At 43.8% G+C, this 20,227-nt stretch overlaps 2 protein-coding genes across 2 annotated transcripts; one reads left to right on the forward strand and one right to left on the reverse strand.

Annotated features, from left to right (window-relative positions):
- The first annotated feature begins 2,628 nt into the window (after positions 1–2,628).
- Positions 2,629–10,374, forward strand: LOC119303605 (cactin-like). Its single transcript, XM_037580736.1, has 13 exons — positions 2,629–2,968; positions 3,054–3,145; positions 4,408–4,504; positions 5,486–5,557; positions 5,646–5,708; positions 5,798–5,938; positions 6,968–7,063; positions 7,433–7,711; positions 8,003–8,144; positions 8,232–8,383; positions 8,982–9,155; positions 9,568–9,834; positions 9,919–10,374. The coding sequence occupies exons 1-13, from the start codon at positions 2,654–2,656 to the stop codon at positions 10,036–10,038; spliced, it is 2,010 nt and encodes a 669-aa protein (XP_037436633.1). The 5' UTR covers positions 2,629–2,653; the 3' UTR covers positions 10,039–10,374.
- A 1,215-nt stretch (positions 10,375–11,589) lies between these two features.
- Positions 11,590–19,824, reverse strand: LOC119303606 (protein argonaute MEL1-like). The gene is made up of 22 exons (XM_037580737.1): positions 19,036–19,824; positions 17,211–17,416; positions 16,968–17,117; positions 16,733–16,866; positions 16,526–16,635; positions 16,310–16,416; positions 15,804–15,942; positions 15,611–15,727; positions 15,328–15,435; positions 15,172–15,243; positions 14,742–14,861; positions 14,480–14,648; positions 14,271–14,392; positions 14,025–14,165; positions 13,738–13,880; positions 13,593–13,655; positions 13,451–13,514; positions 13,208–13,343; positions 13,026–13,099; positions 12,843–12,937; positions 12,729–12,760; positions 11,590–12,031 (listed from the first exon to the last, which is right to left on the reverse strand). The coding sequence occupies exons 1-22, from the start codon at positions 19,732–19,734 to the stop codon at positions 11,844–11,846; spliced, it is 3,189 nt and encodes a 1,062-aa protein (XP_037436634.1). The 5' UTR covers positions 19,735–19,824; the 3' UTR covers positions 11,590–11,843.
- Positions 19,825–20,227: the final 403 nt, after the last annotated feature.

Raw genomic sequence — 20,227 nt, forward strand, 5'->3', positions numbered from 1 at the left:
CCGACCAGATTTGACCGTCGCGCAGCCCCCCCTCCCCAAGTTATGCCGTCGAAGAAGATCTTGAAGGCAAGACGGGGGCTTCGGCGTGCGGGCGAAGCCGTCCGGCAACTTCGACATGGAGTTCTACAACGAGGGACACGACTTCTGGCTTGGCACGTACTCCGCCGCTGATGAGGTCGAGCTTGCTTACATTGAAAGCAAGCAGTAGATAGGAAACATGCAAAGCTAGCAATTTACTCTCTTGCATCCAACCAGAGTGTAGCTATGATTAGAATTACCATTCTGTTCTTTCATTTTTCTAATATTCCGCGTCTAATAAACATTGAGCAAGAAATTAAACTCGGGGATATTGAACGAAGCTCACACAACAATTGTTCATTAATTTAGTTAGATGGATACTTCTATAAAAATATTTAAACATGATTGTCACTGATATATAGCACAAATAAATGACAATTACACACAACAAGCCAACCAATTGAAATAGACCGCATACAAAATAAACATAGGGGACTTAACCCACGACCAAAGAATAGGCGCGGCAAAGCGCGCGTCATGCTCTAGTACATAACCATATGGGCAAGTATAAAACAAAGAGAGAAACAATATGGTGGATCAATAAAAAATGTGAACTGTTTACTTGCATCAACAACACGAAGACTAAAGTGTGTACATCAGGAAGAAAACAACATTTTATGTACAAAATACCAAAAACTTATACTACCTTAAAAATCCCAGCAGATGAAACTACAAAAAAATGTGAAATTTAGCGTACACTCATTTAGCTAGGCCAATTGTACAATGTTGCATAAGAGAACATGTAGGACAGTACCCCTGCAGTCAACCATTCAAGAACCCTGCATGTTAGAATTTCAACACTAAAAAATACATCAAAGTTGAGTGGATATAGAGCTAGACAAAAGAACCAGGTGCCCTGAGAACTAATAAAGGATAAAAGAAGAGAAACAATCTCAACAAAATTGCCTAAGCTTTGGCTAATAGCAAATAACATGCAATCCACTGTGGATTCCAACAAACAACTCCTCCTTACCTCCATACTGTTACTATTACGTGAAAGCACTTTTTTGAACGACCTCGTCTTGTATCTCATATTATACCGAACTGTAAGTAAGACCACTTGATAAATGTGCTATTCAAATCTATGAGCAAAGAAAGAAGATAAAAAGTCATTCCTATATAGTCGTACATAGTGCCTGATTACAGTAATAACATCCTTAACAACAAAGACTATGGGTGTCCAGGAAGCTATCTGTTGAGTTGCATTGCATTATAGTTGGACCAGCCAGCGAGTCTTGAACTGCACAAGATAAATTGTGGTTCCTTCCCGAAGGCTTAATGCACAAGAAAACAAAGGAATGCTTGATCCCCTCCATGCGAGCTGCAAAAAAAATATGCAAACATAGTGGTTGGAGAATCTCTCGTCACAATGATCCCTTTCCAACCGCCATCACACCGTCGTGCTGCCGGAGGACTCGAGCTACAACTTCACCATCGCTTGCTGGATCGAGAAGGTGAAGGCGTCATCAAGCCGTATGTGTGTTGAACGCGGAGGTGCCGTCTGTTCGACACTAGATCGAGAGTTCGTGAGACGAATCATGATTGGATCGCGAAGATGTTCGACTACATCAACCGTGTTTCTTAACGCTTCCGCTTAGCGATCTACATGGTTATGTAGATCCAATCTCTCCTCTTGTAGATGGTCATCCCCTAGATTGGATCTCGGTGAGTGTAGAATTTTTTTTGTTTCCCATGCAACATTCCCCAACAATCTCCACAAACCTTCACACTACCCAATGCCGCCACATCCTCATTTTCCCCCATTCGCCTCGTCGTCCTCCTTGATCTCGTTGAGGAGCTCCAACATGGTGCACGACTAGAATCCCTTGGCATCACCTTCGCCTTCTCCTTCGTAGCGACTCCTCCTCTTCCTCTCCCCTGTGGCATACCTTGAACCCTGACATCATACTGTGGAGGCGACTTGGGAGGCAGATAGATTATAAGGTGGCGGAGGTTGAAGTTGAGGCATAGGGTGCGGGTAGAGGGCTTTGGAGACGAGGTGCGTGAGAAATAGGCCCATGCCAACAATAACGCTAACTAGAGTAGGACACGCAGGGATGACAACCACCCCATCGCTTCCTCCCGACCAGCGGGTCCACTGCTAGACCAAGGTTTCTGTTTCTATAAAAACCTAGATGACACGGGAATGAATTACCACATATTTCAATGTGCTTTGATTGTATGTAGGTTATCTTTTTTACTTACACCGGTCAAGAGGGTGAAAAAAGACACACGAGCACATGAAAGCGCTATACATTCAACATTTTAATTTTCGACGTTACTATATTGGAGGAACTCTCACAAAATCACAATGATGTCAAACGAAAAAAAACTCGCAAAGTCGGCATGTTTTTTTTTACATTAACGCAAAGTCGGCATGTTTTTCGTACTGACTTGCTAATTTTCTTCTCCGTTTCAGAGTATTGTTTGTCGTCGATGATGTGTATCACGATGCGCGCCACCGTATGATGTGCGGCCTAGATACCGCCAGCCCTAACTTGTTCAGTTAATCGGCTCGGCTCCATCGGCACGCCAAAATCTCCACGACCAGCCGCCTTTCCCCCCCGTAGCCGACATGCCTAGGAAGGAGCGCGACGCCGAGGGCAGCCGGAGCTCGTCGCGGCGGCGGCGGCGGCGGTCGCCGTCCGACTCGGACTCGGACTCCGACTCCGGCGGCTCGCCCCGCCGGGGCCGGAGCCGCCACCGCCGCAGGAGCCGCCGCAAGGCTGCCCCGTCCTCCTCCTCCTCCAGCGGCGCGAGCGATTCGCAGGCGTCCGGCTCCGGCTCCGACTCCGGGGACCGCCGGAGGAGGCGGAGCGGGAGCGCCAAGCGCGGGGGCGTCACCGAGGAGCAGATCCTGGAGTACATGTCCAAGAAGGCGCAGAAGAAGGTGGGGGTTTCCGCCCGGCTGGCCTCCTGCCCCGCCCCTAGGGTTTCCGTTGCTGACTTGTTTGTTGATGGTGCTGGTTCTGCAGGCCGAGAAGGTGGCCAAGAAGATGAAGGCCAACGCGGTATCGGGCTACTCCAACGATTCCAACCCTTTTGGCGATCCCAACCTCACAGAGAAGTATGCGCATTCGCCCCCTTCTTTCGATAACATCACACATTGCATTGGTGATGCTTGCTTTACCAGTAGAAACTTGGGTTGGCACCTGTTTGCTGCTGCTAGGATACTATTCCTTTGATGCCCTAGAACCGAGATACCTCTACTGGATCGGTGTGCCTATTGCTCTGAATCTGTTATAACCGTTTAAAGTTTGGGCTTCTGGCTTCTGCGCATTGACAGTGTGAAATTTTTGATGGCTTGTTCTTGATAAGTAAACAAGTAGTAATAAACAAGCTCGATTAACACATATGACCTCAAGACATGCATATGCTGTAGGAAATAACAAAATGTTCTTGGCTAGTGCACTCCAATCAGATTTTCCAAATTCGAGTAGCATCTACCTAAGCTGGATTAATTGTATTTATGGAAGGTGCCAAGGTGGTTTATCTTTTTAATGCTTCTGCAGAATCACTTGTACTTGGCATAGGTGTTATTTGTCAGTTGTGAAATTCATAAGTTTGCTGGATGCAGCTCATAGCTCAGGGTTAGAATAGATGCCGTGATTAATTAGGTTTCATATTCTACAAATTCATGACGAATTGTGTACTTAGTTTAGTGATGCATCAACTTGTGTGTATTATCAGCGATGCTGCCATGAACAATTCTCTTGAAGTACTAACTAAGTAGATCAAGTTTATTTCCTCAGTTTGCGATATGCATCTTCTGATGGGGTTGTGACTGTATATTGATTCAATAGGGTCCACTCTTTAAGATTGTCTATGATTGCAATTACAGCAATGTGAACTTCATTAGAACTGTATTTTATACATTTGTGTCCTCAGAAGACCCGTTTCGGAATTTACCATACAAATTGACAATTCACATGGTTAATGTTATTTGTCCAAACTTACTCATACAATTTAGGATGCACCCTGTGATTAATTTTGTTCATGTTAATTTGCCAGTAAATTTGGTTGCAGGTTATAGTCTAACTGCTGTATAAGATTTTTTGGTTTTCAGCTATTATTATGCCCGGTGTTATGTTCTGGTGTAGTTTTTTTGCACACAGTTTTTAGACCACTGAAAACATAATTTGAGTGATATTTTTATTTTTTATGTTCAGTTCTATTGGTGAGTACAACAAAATATTGACTGCATTGCAGATCATAGATTGTTCGATATCCCAAACTGTTACATGCTACTCTTAAGGTTTCTCTGGATAGTTGTTTTAGTATGACATACCTAAAGAAGGACTCTCAAAACTGAACCTTATATCGTTGCAGCTTTGTTTGGCGAAAGAAGATTGATCGCGCTGTAACTGAAGGGCAGAGGGTGGACATCTCTGTCAAAGCTGAAAAGAAAAGGCAGAGGGAAAGAATGGTACTCTTATAAACTGTAAATTTGACTAGCACTATTTCTTATAGTACGAATTTGAACTTTGAAGCCTATATAAGTATCACTGCTATATTTCCTGAACATGAGAATGAATCTTCATGCAATTAACAAAGTCTAGATTTTAGATTTGTGATTATTTTATTTCCAGATGAACAACCTTTGCCTTGTGATTGCTCACCAGATTAGCATTATGTTCTTATCATCTTCTGAAGAAATAGGAATACCCACTGTTCATTCTGACTTGGTGGTGGTGGAAGTGCCTGTTATTATATTAAACTAGATGATACCCCGCACGTTGTTGCGGGAATATTTTGCAACATATTTCAATGTGACTCGTTGTATGAAACATGAATATTTGAAGTAATAATATAAAAAGCTAACAATAAAAATACATAGTATAATTTATTGTGCTTGATTACTATATAGTTGTAAAATGTTTATTAAATGTATATAGCATAATAGAATGAAAACCCTCATGTATGTTACATGTTGAGATAAGTCTTTTTTTCATGCATGTCATGATGAAGTGGCATGCTTGCATGTTGAGAGACATATGATAGTGGGGGTGGGCCTTTTCTCATGCATGTTGTGCAATGATGTGGCATGCTTGCATGTTGAGAGAAATAGTTAGTGGGGGCTAGCTATTTAGATATAGAAGATAAAGCATTACCTGCTGAAGTATTCACCAGATCATGTTCTAAACATGAGTATAACTGCAAACACCCTCTCAAAAAAATAAAGCATATTAATTGTAAACATGTGCCTCCACACATTCGTGAACATCATATGTGTTGATCTGTTCCCTGCAAAAAGGGGCCATTGGTCTTATGCATTGTACAAGTTTTTTTGTTTGATGGCTACCACAAATATATATCCTCCCGTCTGTTTTTTTTAAGAAAGGTTAAAGTCTATGACTCTCTGTTTTTGTTCTGGTGCCTAATACCTTTTCTTGCACTTTAAATTTAGGCTGAAATAGAGAAGGTTAAGAAAAGAAGGGAGGAAAGAGCAATTGAAAAAGCACAGCATGAGGAGGAAATGGTCAGTATACATCCCTGATTTTCATAAGTCATATCTGGTTTCAAGTAATATTGCTTGTGCAACTAAATACCTACTTTGTATTTTGTAGGCATTGTTAGCCAGAGAAAGAGCACGTGCTGAGTTTCAAGATTGGGAGAAGAAAGAGGAAGAGGTTCGTACTTCACATCCTGAAAATAGGATATAACTTTTGTTGAACTAACATGTGTCCATTATTAAACAGTTTTGTATGTTGGAATGCAGTTTCATTTTGATCAAAGCAAATTTAGGTCTGAGATCAGGTTACGGGAGGGACGTACAAAGCCTATTGATGTTCTCCTGAAGAATCTTAACTTTGCGGACGAATTTGATGTTGAGTTAAATGAGCCCTACTTGGTGTTCAAGGTATATACCTATTCTTCATCCTTGTTTGATACCATTCACCAAAGGGTTGCTGTATGCTTGCACTTAAAAGAAACCTCAAAATAAGTTTCATTATTCGTTCTACATTTTAAGTGCTGCACTCAAGCACATCATTTTTTCAGACCTATTCAGCCTTGACAATAGAATAATGTATACTTACAGTGATGGTTCAGTCCTCTGGGCTGCCAAATTCTCACTACTCCGTGTATTTACCAGTGAATTGATTTTCTTATAATGATTAACATTTAAGTTATATCACTCCATCCATTCTGTGTGCCGTTAGTTTGCAGTATGTTTTTTTTCTGAAATTTATTCGGCAACGGGGGAGTAAGTCCTTGTTCCACTGAAACTACACCAACACTTTTTGTTGTTTTTCTGCTCATTAGGGCTTAGGCTTTTGTAAGTTTTTGTTATGTTTTTGACAAATGAGATTGTTATTTTTTCTTTATGAGCGTTCATGTTTCCACGTTGTATGCTCCCTAGGAGAATATGCAGTACTAAACTTAATTAAGTAATCTTCTTCTCTTGAATTTCTCCATCATAGAAGTATTGGTTTATTCCCATCTATGGGATTCATAGGTATCTTATCAAGCTCTAAAACTAAAATCCATTCATACATATCTTGTTTCTCTTTATTTTCACTCACAAAATTGTCTGCCAGCCATGAGTATTATATTAAATTGAAGGCCAGACATGCTGGCATGCAAGTGCAGTACAATCAATTCCAAACTTGACAGATTTGAGATCTCATTGGTCACCAAGTATTGAACAAATTGTTGCACAAGTTCAAGCTTGCGTCTGCATTAAGCCATTGCACTGGCAAGTAACAATCCATCAGCAATTAGTGTGCAAAACGAGAGAAAATGGATCTCCCTGTTTATAGTTCTTTCAATGTATTAAAACATAGCTGTGCCATGTGGCCCCACTACCTTCATAGAACAAGCCCACATTTTAAGGGGATCCATCTTTCTTCGACAATTACTGAAGCATATGTAATTTGCTAAATTGCAGGGATTAACAGTGAAGGAGATGGAAGAGTTACATGATGACATTAAGATGCATCTCGATCTGGACAGGGAAAGCCAAGTAAATGTCAAGTACTGGGAGGTACATGTCTAATGTCTTTGCACACCTTCCTGAATATTGTTCGTCCCATAGCAATCCTGAGTCATCTATTCCAATGATACACACCGTATTACTGCTGAATGAGCTAAATAGTAGTTGGCAGCCTCAGCTGACAGTATTTGGTATTTTGTTCTGTCATTTTCTATTTTCGTATGGTATGTCAGGACATGTTCTTTAGCTTTGGTATATACAATCTAACCCTTAATTTCTCACTGAAACGAAACCAAACTTGAGAGTGAGTTTGTAATATGGCAAGAAATCTCGCTAATATTAAGTTTATTTCGTTTCATGGCTGTATGTTTATCGATAATGTTTATATGTGTTGACACAATTTAATTTGGAACTCATCAGGCACTCATGGTAGTGTGTGATTGGGAGCTAGGCGAGGCTCGGAAAAGAGATGCCGTGGACCGGGCTAGGGTCCGTGGTGAGGAACCACCCCGTGAGGTTGAAGAGAGAGGCTTGCATGCAAGTATTGAGGGGGATGTAAAAAATCTCTTGGAGGGTAAGACTTCCACAGAGCTAGAAGAGATGCAAAATCAAATTGAGTCCCAGATGCGCTCTGGAACTGCAAAAGTTGTTGAATACTGGGAGGCCATTTTGAAACGCCTTCATATATACAAAGCAAAGGTATGTCATGTTTGTAGTTCGCAGTTTTTGTGATAATAGCTCTTAATTTGACCAAAGCAAATGTGGTTTCTGGTTATACCATTATAGATTCTTTGTTTTATTTGTACAACACAAGCATAATGGTGCACAACTACCTTAATCTGACCTTGTTTCTGTAACATTATCTTCGAAGCCACATGATTTGCAGTCTGGTTCGTCATGTGGAGCTGCGTTCTCTAACTATCTGAACATACAGTTGATCAACGTTACCTCTCATATAAAAGAGTGGCTTATTTCTTATTTGTATCACAGGCTTGCCTGAGGGAAATCCATGCTTCTCTCTTACGTAAGCATCTGCATCGTCTAGAGAATGCTGGCGCTCCTGAACAGGCTGTAGAAGCTGATGAAGAATTAGACACTAAAGAGGAGGATGTGATGCACGACGAGGAAGAAGGTTTAAATTTACTTATCATCAGTTAACAGCCCCTTTCTTTTAGATAACTATGGTTGTCTGTCTTTCTGATACCTTCTCCATGTGCAGATGATAAACGATATTCACCAGAACCTATAGAACATATAGCTGAAGCAACAGAGAGCCATTTGGATGAGGAAGATGGCTCCTTCTCGCCTGAGCTAATGCATGGCAATGAAGATGAAGATGCAATTGATCCTGATGAGGACAAGGCAGAACTGGTACAGAGTCACTCTCAGTAGCATTGTGCTTTTTACAGTAATAGAATGCTGGCCCGTATAGTAATGGTTATGTATGCAGTCAAAACTATCTTGTTATTAATTAGATTATTATATACTACTCGATAGCAATTGAGTACACCTTGTTGTGCCACTAGCAAGTTAAATCAACAGCCTATGATAGAAATAATTGTAAAGTTGCGATAGGGCAACATTCCACCAAGATCTTAGGATAATCTTTCGAGCAGTTCTAGGCCTTCATGCATGTTTACCCTGAAAAAAGCTTAGTTTCATTTATGGGTAACTTCTGATGGTAATGCTAATGCATCCTAGGACCACAGACTTCTTTTAGCAACCAGCTGGAGCTCTGCCTCTTCATTAAGTAGAAATTTTTGAGCGGTTAATAAGAGAAACCAGCTAAAACCTAGTTCTAAGGTTATTTTGGAACACTTAAAACGATTTTCTTTCCCTGGGGAGGGGGGCTTTTTTCTCTCTCAATTTGTTGCATGAGTAGGTACATTTCATGTGTTCATTACAAATTTGAAATGAGGTTGGCTGGCCAGTCTCACACATGTGCTCTGTCCTTTGAAATATTCTCCAGGATCGGCAACGTGAAGCTGTAGTTACCGAGCATCAAAGGAAAGTTAAGGAGGTCATGACAGCTAAGGCAAAAAAACCAGATGAGTTGGAGCTGAAGGCAATGAAAGCGATGGGAGCAATGGAGGAAGGGGACGCTGTGTTTGGTTCAGGTGCTGAAGTGAACCTGGATTCACAGGTTAGACTCATTTACCTTCTGGACACAAAGAATACTACAGTCTTCTTTATTATCTGAGGAATGTAGGAGTGCTACCATATCATTATTCTTCCTAAACATATATCACTATATGCATACCCGTAATTTCCAGCATTATGCTGATATGCTGGATTCACTTGTAGTCAGGAACCAAGGATTGCAAATTTCATTGAATTTGAAGTTGTGTATATATTAATATTACTTTTTTGAGTTGGATATTTATATTATTCTGAAGCTATATTTGATATCATCTACTTAGCAATTTGGATGATAATATGCTTTTACATGCTAGAAAATTCTAGCAAGTTTGACGCATCAAGCTATTGCTAGTGAACCTCCATTCTCTCTCAAGCTCTCAGCTGGATTCTCACATACTTGCTTAATGTGCTCACAGGTTTACTGGTGGCATGACAAGTACCGACCAAGGAAACCAAAGTACTTCAATCGTGTGCATACTGGATATGAGTGGAACAAATACAATCAAACTCATTATGATCACGACAACCCGCCTCCTAAAATCGTCCAGGGCTACAAGTTCAACATATTTTACCCTGATCTTGTGGATAAATCAAAAGCACCAATATATACTATAGAGAAAGATGGAAGCGCTGGGGAGACATGCCATATAAGGTTTCATGCTGGCCCTCCATACGAGGATATTGTAAGCCTTTTGCCTCACCTTTTCAGTTTTGCTGTCGCAGTTTCCATGGAAGATCCACTTACCTACTCTGGTTTTCCTTGGCAGTCTTTCCGCATCGTGAACAAGGAGTGGGAGTACTCACACAAGAAGGGCTTCAAGTGCACATTTGAGCGTGGGATTCTTCATCTGTATTTCAACTTCAAGCGATACCGCTACAGGCGATAGATACCCACACAGCAGAAAGAACTGGACCATTGATTGGGCTATTAGAAGTTGGTTCTCTGTTTCTCGCTTATAGTGTGTTCTTACAGGCTAGCTCCCGCATCACAGAAGTCATCCGAGTCAGCATGCTCGAATTAGTTCCTGTACCAAAATATGAACATACCAAACAATTGGATAGTTTGTATCAAGTTTTTGTGGCACTTGCTACCTTGATTTCAATGGAGATAACGGTGTAGCACAAATTCAAAGCATCTGTATATGTATGCTATGCATTCTTATGCCCTTCATGCGGGATGGATATTTTTGAAATCAACAAAAGAGACAGATATATTATGTGTAGTTTGAGCTAATTATTGTTAGAAGAAAAAACATAGGCTCGCACAAATTTCAGGCTGTTAGCCAGGTATACATGTTCAAAGTGGATGAGAAAAATAAAGTGGTAAACCACTTCATTTTTGTAGCTTATATCTGTGTTGTGAAGCTTGTCATCTTTGTATCTTATCTGTGTTGTGAACCTTTTTGCTTTTTGACAGAGATTTCATTCACCCTTGATGCAAAAGTAGAGCCTGAAGCTTCCAGAAAGGAACAAGTTTAGAATGGCACACAGCAAAGTGTGCTGTGAATCTTGTGACACAGCGGTTAGGCTTTTGCGATCGGTTGTATGCCTACTAACTACTCCCTCCGTTCAAAAAGTATAAGATTTTCTAACTATTTTCAGAATCGGATGTATACAGACATGATTTCAGTCTATGGAGCCCATATTGAAATTTCCAAAACAATTTATATTTGTGAACAGAGGGAGTGTGTAATTCATTGTTGGGAGTAAAATCTTGCCTTTTGAAGTTCATTCATAGGAAAAAGAAAGGTGCAGTCTGATGCTTTTGAGAAGTTTTACTCCTTCGAAGCAACATGGAACTTGTGCTATCAGAACTTGTCTATGACGACACAACATGGAACTCTGTCTACAAGACTTCTGTGCAATAAGACCAAAGATGTATTATGCAAACGCCAATTCCTGGCTGACCAATTTGGATGTGAAACTTCAAGCTGAGCAACTCAAACAGCCTCAATAGGAACAAGTTTAGAAGGACACACAGCCAGTGTCTTGTAACCACAAACTCCATGAAATTCATACTAACTATGATAGGTTGGCACTTGTGAAAAGTTGGCACAGTGGTAACTAAAAATCCTGCCTTCTTTCATTGGGCAAAAGAAGATGCAGACTGGCACTTGTAAAAAGTTGTCCTTGGAAGCAAACTCTCTTTGAGAAATCTAGTGTTAAAAATTCCAAATGGAACAAGACTATGCAGATGACTCTGGAAACTCTTCTGCAGTAGTGAAATCAAAGATCAATTGTTCAAAGGCCAATTCGGCTGTGGAAACCAGCTTGGTTTTGGATTCTGGACAAGCCCAAGTGCAAGCCAAGAGAAACTCAAACAAGTTGCTCCTCTGACTTGCACCTGTTACAAACCCAAAATCCAGAACCAAAATAGTTCACCAGATCCCAGCCACAAAGATAAGAAGAATCAAACTTAAAGAACCCAAAGATAAGAATAGCACAGAACAATATGGCAACTAGCAAAACCACTTGTTAACTTAAACCACTTGCATAGGATAGGTCTCAAGTAGAGTTGAAGGTAACAAATACAGTCATAGATATCCTCCTGGCTACTACGAACTGAACAAGATAACTACGAGCAACAGGCTCCACGGCAAAACAGGGTCATCGCCATCTCAGGCTTCTCTCACACACAACTCAGGGTAGGGTAGGGTAGGGCAGGGCGCACAAGGAACAGCTCCACAGGAGCTCAGCAGTAGAACATGACGTCCTTGACGTTGTCCTTGATCTTTGGGAGCTGGCGCACCTCCACAGGGCCCTCACGCGCAATCGCCGCCTGACCGCTGCTTCCGGGGGTCGATCCGCCGTCCGAGCTGTCCCCTTCCACGTAGTAGCGCGCACGGAATGCGGCAAGATGGGCGTAGTACGCCGGTGGGACTGCATAGCAAGTTCAGCCAAGTTAGCTTCTTCTGGAAGTAGATGCCACAGGTTGTATAAATAGAACAACAGCTAGGTTACCAAGTCTTAAAACAGCAAGGGGGAAAGATGCTGTGTAAACATAGATGACACAGAACGAAGGAATGGAAACTACTCAGTGTGTTCATCAATAAACTAGCAGAGGGTTCACTTCAATGTAAACATATATAGATGACACAGAACAAAGGAATGAAACTACTCAGTGTGTTCATCAATAAACTAGCAGAGGAATGCAAACTACTCAGTCTATTCATCAATAAACTAGCAAAGGAATGAAAACTACTCGGTGTATTCATCTATAAACTCAGGTTCATTTTGTCAGGAGTACATGCTTATTTAGAGTTTTAGACCAAAGGCCCTCAAGCACAGATCCATTAAGGAGTTAAAGAAACCAGTGTGGTTGGATTGCTAACTTGCATCAGAGAAGGCACACACAGGCGGGTACAAGGTAATACTAATGCCAAATACAGTACAAGTCTACAGCTGCTAGGACTATCAGGATAAGCAAAACATAATAATTTAATAGCAGAGGCATAAGGCAGATGATGCCCCTAGGCTACTAGTATTAATGCCCACAGAAGAATGCTCTACTTGGAGAGAAAAAGTACAGATGAAAGTTGAAGCAAATCAAGGCAGAAAACTGAAAAAGGGAACTCACCAACAGAGACCGCACGAGTGCAACGAGCATAGCTGCATATGGATCATAATTAAACCATCATCAGAGTCATAACACAACAGAGAGATTAAGAGAGAGCGGAAGAGAGAGGATTACGTGTAGCAGAGATTGTTGGTCAGTGACTGAAGCGCATCGGCTGTGAAGTGATTCTCATCATAAAGAACATGGTAGTGTGTTGGCCTGCTAGTTCCCTGAGGAGCATTTTGCAAACACACTCAGTATGCAAGCACTGAAGATAAGCTGCATAGGAACAAATGGACATGTGGACAAAGTGTCTACCTGAATGCCAGCATGGCTGCACAAGTAGAAATCAAACTCCGTAGGGTGGCAAATCATGAGGTCAACCACAGTTCCTGCAGGACAACAGAAACAGAAATGCACCCAATCACAGTCAGCAATGTTTCAACAAGTAGCAGATAGGTGTAAATCAGTGACATTGAAATACCAGTGTATTTGCTAACCTGGAAGTATGTTTCCACTCTTGTCGGTCATATCACGCCTCCCATGAACCTCAGGGAATAGCCTGGTGTGATGCCTTTTCTGGACAACCACAAAGGTGACTGGGGGCATATACCCCTCCTCTAACGAGGCGCAGGCCTTGCAACAGCAAAATTAGGAATCATCAGAATGAGAAAAGCCAAGGATAACATCAGAAGAGGTAGACAAAACAGATATTTGCACGTAATCATATGCTGCAGGCTTACCTTCCTGATTGCGTCCATTTCATGAAGCAGAACATGGCTGAATTGGCCTTCACTTACGCCATCCCTGTACATGAGAATGATCGGTCAGGCAGTTCCATTGAATGGACAGGATGAAAAGAGTATCATGAATTTGTGCACGCACCTGTAGAAGAGTATCCTCTCGGGCCTCCGGCCTGTCTTCCTGCGGAAGGCAATCAGCAACTCCCTGTAGAGAAAATTATGTCAGGTTCGCAGTTGATCCACAGGGCAATTGCTAGCAATCGTCTCTGACTAATCACAAAACTCACCTGATCATGCCACCATTGACATTACCCCTCTGCGGATCTTTGGTGACACTGAAGAGGTCTTCGATTATCTCCTGCCTGTGTGGTTGGGCAGAGACAAGACCTCTGTACTTGGTGATCTCTGGCCAGTCCATTGATGCCACCACCTACATCAATCCAATATAAGAAACGGGTAAGCCTATTTGTACTCAACAGGTATGTGCATCAAGATGATAATTCCATTTGAAAGATAAAATCAGATAGAAACAAATAACGAGTTGACAAACTGTTAGCTACGGGGAAGAACTAACCGCAGCAATTGATGATGCAGAGTCCTCTCCAGGTGGGGGGTGTGTAACATCAGCACCAAAGATGATTGTTGGGACTTCGGACACAAACGGTATGCCATTTCGCACAAAAGCTCTCTCCAGAACTGTGTTGCGTCCTCCGACCTAGTCAAGACACAGAATTATCACATTCAACAAAAACCGAAGTAGACAACGAATCAACATTCCATGGAAACTGAACGTAAAACATAGACCAGGTGGTTATGTTACCTTCACATTGATTTTGAGTGCAACATTCTCCAAATATTGCTTGTTCGGTCTGGCAGCATGCCTTGGCAGGCAACACTGAGACACGATCCCAAGGTCAGTCTCACAAACCTTCTTGATTTTCCCTGCAAAATTAAATGTGGCACACACATAAATCTACAGAAATCCAAGAGAAGGTGGAAGGGGATTAACCAGAGGAGCCATATGCATACCATAAGAACCACTGACTTCAGGTAGGATTACAATTAACAGTTGTAGCTGTTTTTCGCTTCCCTGTTTTCCAAGCATTTCGGTGGTCCTCCTGTATACATCCCTCAAGGCATTCTCGATGTGGTTGGGGCTAGCTGATCGGTTGTCTACAAGTGGCCTTGGATTGACAGACTACAGGGTTGGAAAACACAAGTCAGTCAGCTATACCATACACACATAAATAATAAATGCCTGAGAAACAGGAAAGAAATGCAAGCCTTTTACCATTCCAGTCATATTGCACATCTGAATCAGATCACAACAGAACCTGTATACCTCCTCAGGACGCATGCGTGAAAAACTCACACAGGCCCAGTTGTCTATGATTCCTCCATTGATCATTTTCTGCAGTAAAAAAACTCAAATGAGACCTATCATTTGTACCATCATCGATATACTACATACAAAATGACGAGCAAAGTCACAGACAAGCTCAACTGTTTCTCAATTTAAGTAACTAGTGTGAAAACTACATGATCAATAAAATGCAATCAAGCAAAATAATTTGAGTTGCTACATACAGTACAAAATAATGACCTGTCCAAGACATTAACAACAAACAAAGAAGAAGCACAACAGGTTCTCCATGTATTTAGTTCCAAGAAAAAGTAATGCATAGTAAAATTGGGAGTGAAGACAATGAACAGGGAAATACCTTGTTAATCATGTTCCACTGTCCAACACTTGGCGCACAAGTTTTCTCCTTTCCAGAATCATGATATCTCAACTGAAACACATATGAAGGATGTAATTACTACAAATCCTTCTAGTGAAGCAGCTCAGAGAAAGGAGGGAAATACAGCATTCTTACCATGGGGGGAGGCAGCACACGGGCTGGAACAGAGACCAGGTCACTGCAGACATTGATCCCGAACTCCTGAGCAAACTTGTCCTCAGCATACTTGTTGTGCAGAACCATCTACAGTGTGAAAAAGAGTGTCATGAGAAAGACTACACATTACAGGCAAACATGACAAATATGCCTTGAAAAGGACATTCCTAACTACATGAGTTCGAACAGATTGGAATGAACTACCACATGCGAGAAGACATGGGCAGGTATTTCCAGAATGCAGTTGACAACAGGTACATACCTCACGAATGCTTTGCTCCCTCTGCTGGGGACGTTGACAGGTAGCTCTAAGTATGTTGGTGACCTGCTTGTCATTCAGTTTCTTAGAGTACCTTTGCCCTTCAACAATCTTGCACGCCTACAATCAATTTGTAGAGAACCATGAGCAAACAATGCATAATTCAAATATGACGAAGCAGGCATGGACACAATACCTCCATAGGCAGATACACAGGCCGAGCATCACTTCCAGACTGCAAGCAGGGCCAAGAAGTATACTGCAGATTGTATTTGTATCTTTGCATGAAGTACTGAACAACTGACATTCTTGTTCCTCTCTCATCAACAGGAAATCTAACAACAAACAAAACAACATGAGTAGAGTGCTATTAGAAAGGGAATAACAATCATGGATAGATGCTAAAAAGTTAACTGTGGTCTAGACATTCCTAAGGAAAACTGTGAACAGGAAACAATTTGGCACAAACAGATCTTGCTATGCTGCAGAAATCAAAAGCATATGCCACAGGAAGAATGTTGTAAACAAAATTAATCCCCTAACCAGTTCCTGACACACCAACATCAATGAAGATGCAATAAGCCAAAAATCTATACAACTACACATCTTTTTAATATTCCAGCAACCCTGATTAGTTGGACCAGAACATAAAGAGAAAATACATAATGGAAAATATTATAGCATTTGAGGGAAGTTATTTACATGAGCTGGCTCATGGGAACAGGAGTAATCCCTGTTATCTTGTATCTTCGGATTTGGTCTTCCTGGTGGTTTGTTTCGACACGCACCCCACGGAGTGCTTTCTTTATCTGCATATATAGTGCATACGATGAGATTAGTCAACTATTTCCAGCCAATAACATGGTGCAATGTACATAACATGAATTCTAAAACTAGCTTAGCATAGACGAATAGTACCTTAACACGGTCCCTGTCTGTCAGAGGGCGCGAGGCATCACGTAAGTTGAGGAACTCTAGCACAAACTGGACCACGGTCACAGGCTTGAAGAAGGATGTCGCAGATATGTCTGAAAAATGAAGTGCAGATCATCAGATAAACAAGGCTAGGACACACTGCAATCGGAAAACAGTAACAGTAACAGACAGGGGAGGGGAGGGGAGTACCTATATTGAGTGACAGCCCCATCTGGGTTGGACGTAAGCTCTGGTAGTAACCTCTCCAGCACTCTAATCCTTCACCAATGTCTCCTCTGTGACCAAAGGTGGTGGAGAAGAAGGATCTGGACACTGTGACATAGCTGCAATGAAAAAAGTGCAATAGTGTTAGGGCTCTAGAGAACTAGTTAGTATGATCAAGAAAAACTGATGGCAATAAACTGCTGGAAAGTGGATGTCATACTTCCAGGATGGTGACTCCCTGAGGACAACATCAAGAACTTGGATGGTTTCTTGAGGCATATCCCTCTGTCTTCCTTTGAGGAACTGCTGGAGGTGGTACAGGTCTGTCCTCCCAGCAATCCGAATGGTGATCTTGTACTCCCTTTCAGCCCTGCAAATGAAGAGGGAACAAGTCAGTAGCTAAAAAACAAATACAATGGGTAATCAAGTTGGACAAGATTGAAGGTAAAGAATCCAATCATACTTTTCTTTGTCTTTCTTTTCGGGATCAACCAGTGTAACAGAAAACTCCTCAGACTCAAAAGGGAGTGAGCCTGCAGTGTAAAGACTCTTTCTTCCATCGTAGGCAGGCAATTTGCCCCCAAGGGATGTCTTGCCGTGCAACTTGATTAGCTCACTGAGTACCTCCCTGTTCACAGCCCTTGATTTTGACTCCGGGTTAATGGAGACCTACAGCAACACATTTCAACATCAGTATGTATGCACAAACAAGAGAGACTCTGTTCTACATTCAGTACACAGAATAGAGACGATTAGCCCTCTGATTAGTGTCCAATGAATTTAAAAAAAATCAAATGAAATATTTTAATTCTCAGTACTTATGCTATACTTCATTCAATCTGTGAGGGAAAAGAAAAACTAGCGGATCTTAAGAAACCAGTAAACCAAAATTAGGCAATAAACGAAATTAGCTGCTAGTGGCATCGCAGGACTGGAAATGTAGCAGGCAAACGGCAAGACATACCATGTGCCGGCCTCCATTTCGACTTACAGAGACCAGAAAAAAATCCAGTTGAAACGGAAGAAGCCCTGTAGTATAGAGTCAATCAAGTGGGGGAAGAAGTCTGGATCCCAAATCGAACTCCCAATACTCAAGGGGGCACAGCACAGTAGAGTAATTTTCTGGCACGGCCATGCTAGGGTTCCTGACGGGCCGCGGGCGAGCAGGCCGGAGGCGGAGAAGGGGCGGCGGCGCTCCGTCCGGGTGAGGAGGGGTTGAGTGGGAGGCTGCGACGGCATGGTGGGGGTGGGTGCGAGGGCACGAATCTTGGTGCAATCATGCGGTACAGAATACAATAAGCGGACCTGTGTACCGTGTGTATAGTATAGAAAAAAGGACCTGACCTGCGTACTGCGTCTAGTAAAAAAAAGGACCTGCGTACTGTATATATGTACTTTTTTTTTGCATCGAACTGTATATATGTACTTAAAAAAGGGAAAGGAACTACGGACTGTATACCAGATACTGTAGGGGTACTTGTTACGAGGAGTAGCAAAATAATTCGTCGCCAATTTACCATATATAAATGTACTAGACGAATATAAAGTAGTTTTTTTGCATTTGGAATATAAAATAGTTTGGCAACAAAGGAGGTACGCATATACATGTAGGAGCAGAGAATGAGATTTTAAAGCAAAATAGAGCTCACTGTAAAAGGCTGAAAAACAATAATATTAAACCTCACGTCAAAAACAGTACTAATATTTAAATCCCCGTACGTGTCGACCATTCAGCGAAAAAAAAACAGATCTACCACTGTTGTTCCACCCACATACATACACAAAGAGGAAACGTCCAAGGCTGGACCGAGAGGGGGAAAAGAATCTCCCCCAAAAAAGAAAGTTGACGGACTAGATGCAAACACAGAGAGCCACGGAATTGCGCTCGAGGTGCGCGACACAGGAGATCCGAGCACGGCCTCGGCGTTGCATGCTTTGAACCAAAGACAAAACCAAAAGCTGCCGCGGGACCTCATGCATGCAGGCAGGGCAGAGCCAGAGGAATCACAAACAAAGGTGGCAAGGGCAACAACACCAACAGGCCTCCTGCTTTGCCCAAAATGTATGGAGAGGTCGGAGACGCACGTCGCATGGAGAAAAACGAAAGCAGAGCGGGAGAAAACTGCAGCATCACAATCGTATACTGGTAGATCTACGAGCAAGCTAGCGCGGACAACGTAAAAACGACGTACGATACGACAACATGCATGGAACGCCAGATCTGAACAAGAACTAGCTAGTACGTGAACGGAGATGGTACGTAGGGAGGAGGAAGGGGTTCAGCTCACATCGTAGTGGAAGAGGTTGTTGTCGGCGACGTTGACGAGGAAGTGGTTGGCGCGGATCATCACCTTCTTGCCCACCGTGCCGGCTCCGGGCCGCGCGGGGTGGGCGAGCCCCTTCTTGGACACCGGCGCCAAGTCCACATCGGGCGCCTTCTCCGCCTCGGGCTGCCCCACCTGCGTCGCCGCGACCGCCGCCGCGGCCGCGGCGGCGGGCGGCGCCAGCGCGGTCTCCGTGACGAAGAGCTTCTGCTCCAGCTCCTTGGCGATGGCGGCGGGGGTCGGCGGAGCGGGAGCGGGGGCGGAGACGCGGGTCGGCTGGAACGGGGCCGCGGCCGGCGAGGGCGTCGGAGCAGGAGCGCGGATGGTAGCCGGCGTGGGCGAGGGCGCGCGGATGGTGACCGGGGGCGAAGGCGCGCGGACGGTGACGTAGGGTGCCGGGGCGGGGTTGCGGACGACGACGCCGTGCTGGTAGGCGCCCTGGTGCGGCCACGTGGCGTTGGGGTTGTGGTAGATGGCGACGGCCGGCGCGTACTGCGCCGGCGCGGCGGGACGCGGCGCCGACGGAGCGCCCGGAGGCGGCCATACGAAGCCCGTGGGGCCGCGGCCGCCCCCGCGGCCTCCTCCAGCCGGCGCACCGCCCCGGCCTCCGCCGTACTGCTGGTCGCCGCGGCCTCCCCGGCCTCCGCCTACGCGGTAGGCCATGGCGGGAGAGAGGGAGAGCGGTGGTGGTGGTGGGAGGGCTAGGCTAGGGTGGCGGCGGCGGTGGATTGGAGAGGAAGAAAGGAGCGAGTGGATGAGGACGGCGGTGAGTTGGTGGGAGGATCGGCGCGGACGAGGCGGCTTTTATAGGCGGAGCGGGGTGGTGAGCGAGTGGGCGAAACCCTAGCCCAGCGGGGTGGTGAGCGCATGGCGTGGTCCGTACGTGGGAGAGGGAGGGGGATGTGGCCCGAATTACGCGATTCCGTCAGGACCGGCGTGTAAAATGCCGTCGTACAGAGGAGAAATATCTGGGTTCGCTTCGGGTGCGCGGATCAGAACGCGCGCGCGGGGGGGCGTCCTCGGGAATGCGCTGCGGCGCGAGGGGCTTTTCTGCAAACTGTGCGGCTGTCCGCACCTGGTTTGCTTTGGTAAAGTAACCATGGTAGAGAGGTTTGGGTCAGCTGGGATGGTAACCACGGTTAGGTTTGGGTTTGGG

This window comes from Triticum dicoccoides, chromosome 5A (genome assembly GCF_002162155.2).
Source record: "Triticum dicoccoides isolate Atlit2015 ecotype Zavitan chromosome 5A, WEW_v2.0, whole genome shotgun sequence".
Taxonomy (NCBI): Eukaryota; Viridiplantae; Streptophyta; class Magnoliopsida; order Poales; family Poaceae; genus Triticum; species Triticum dicoccoides.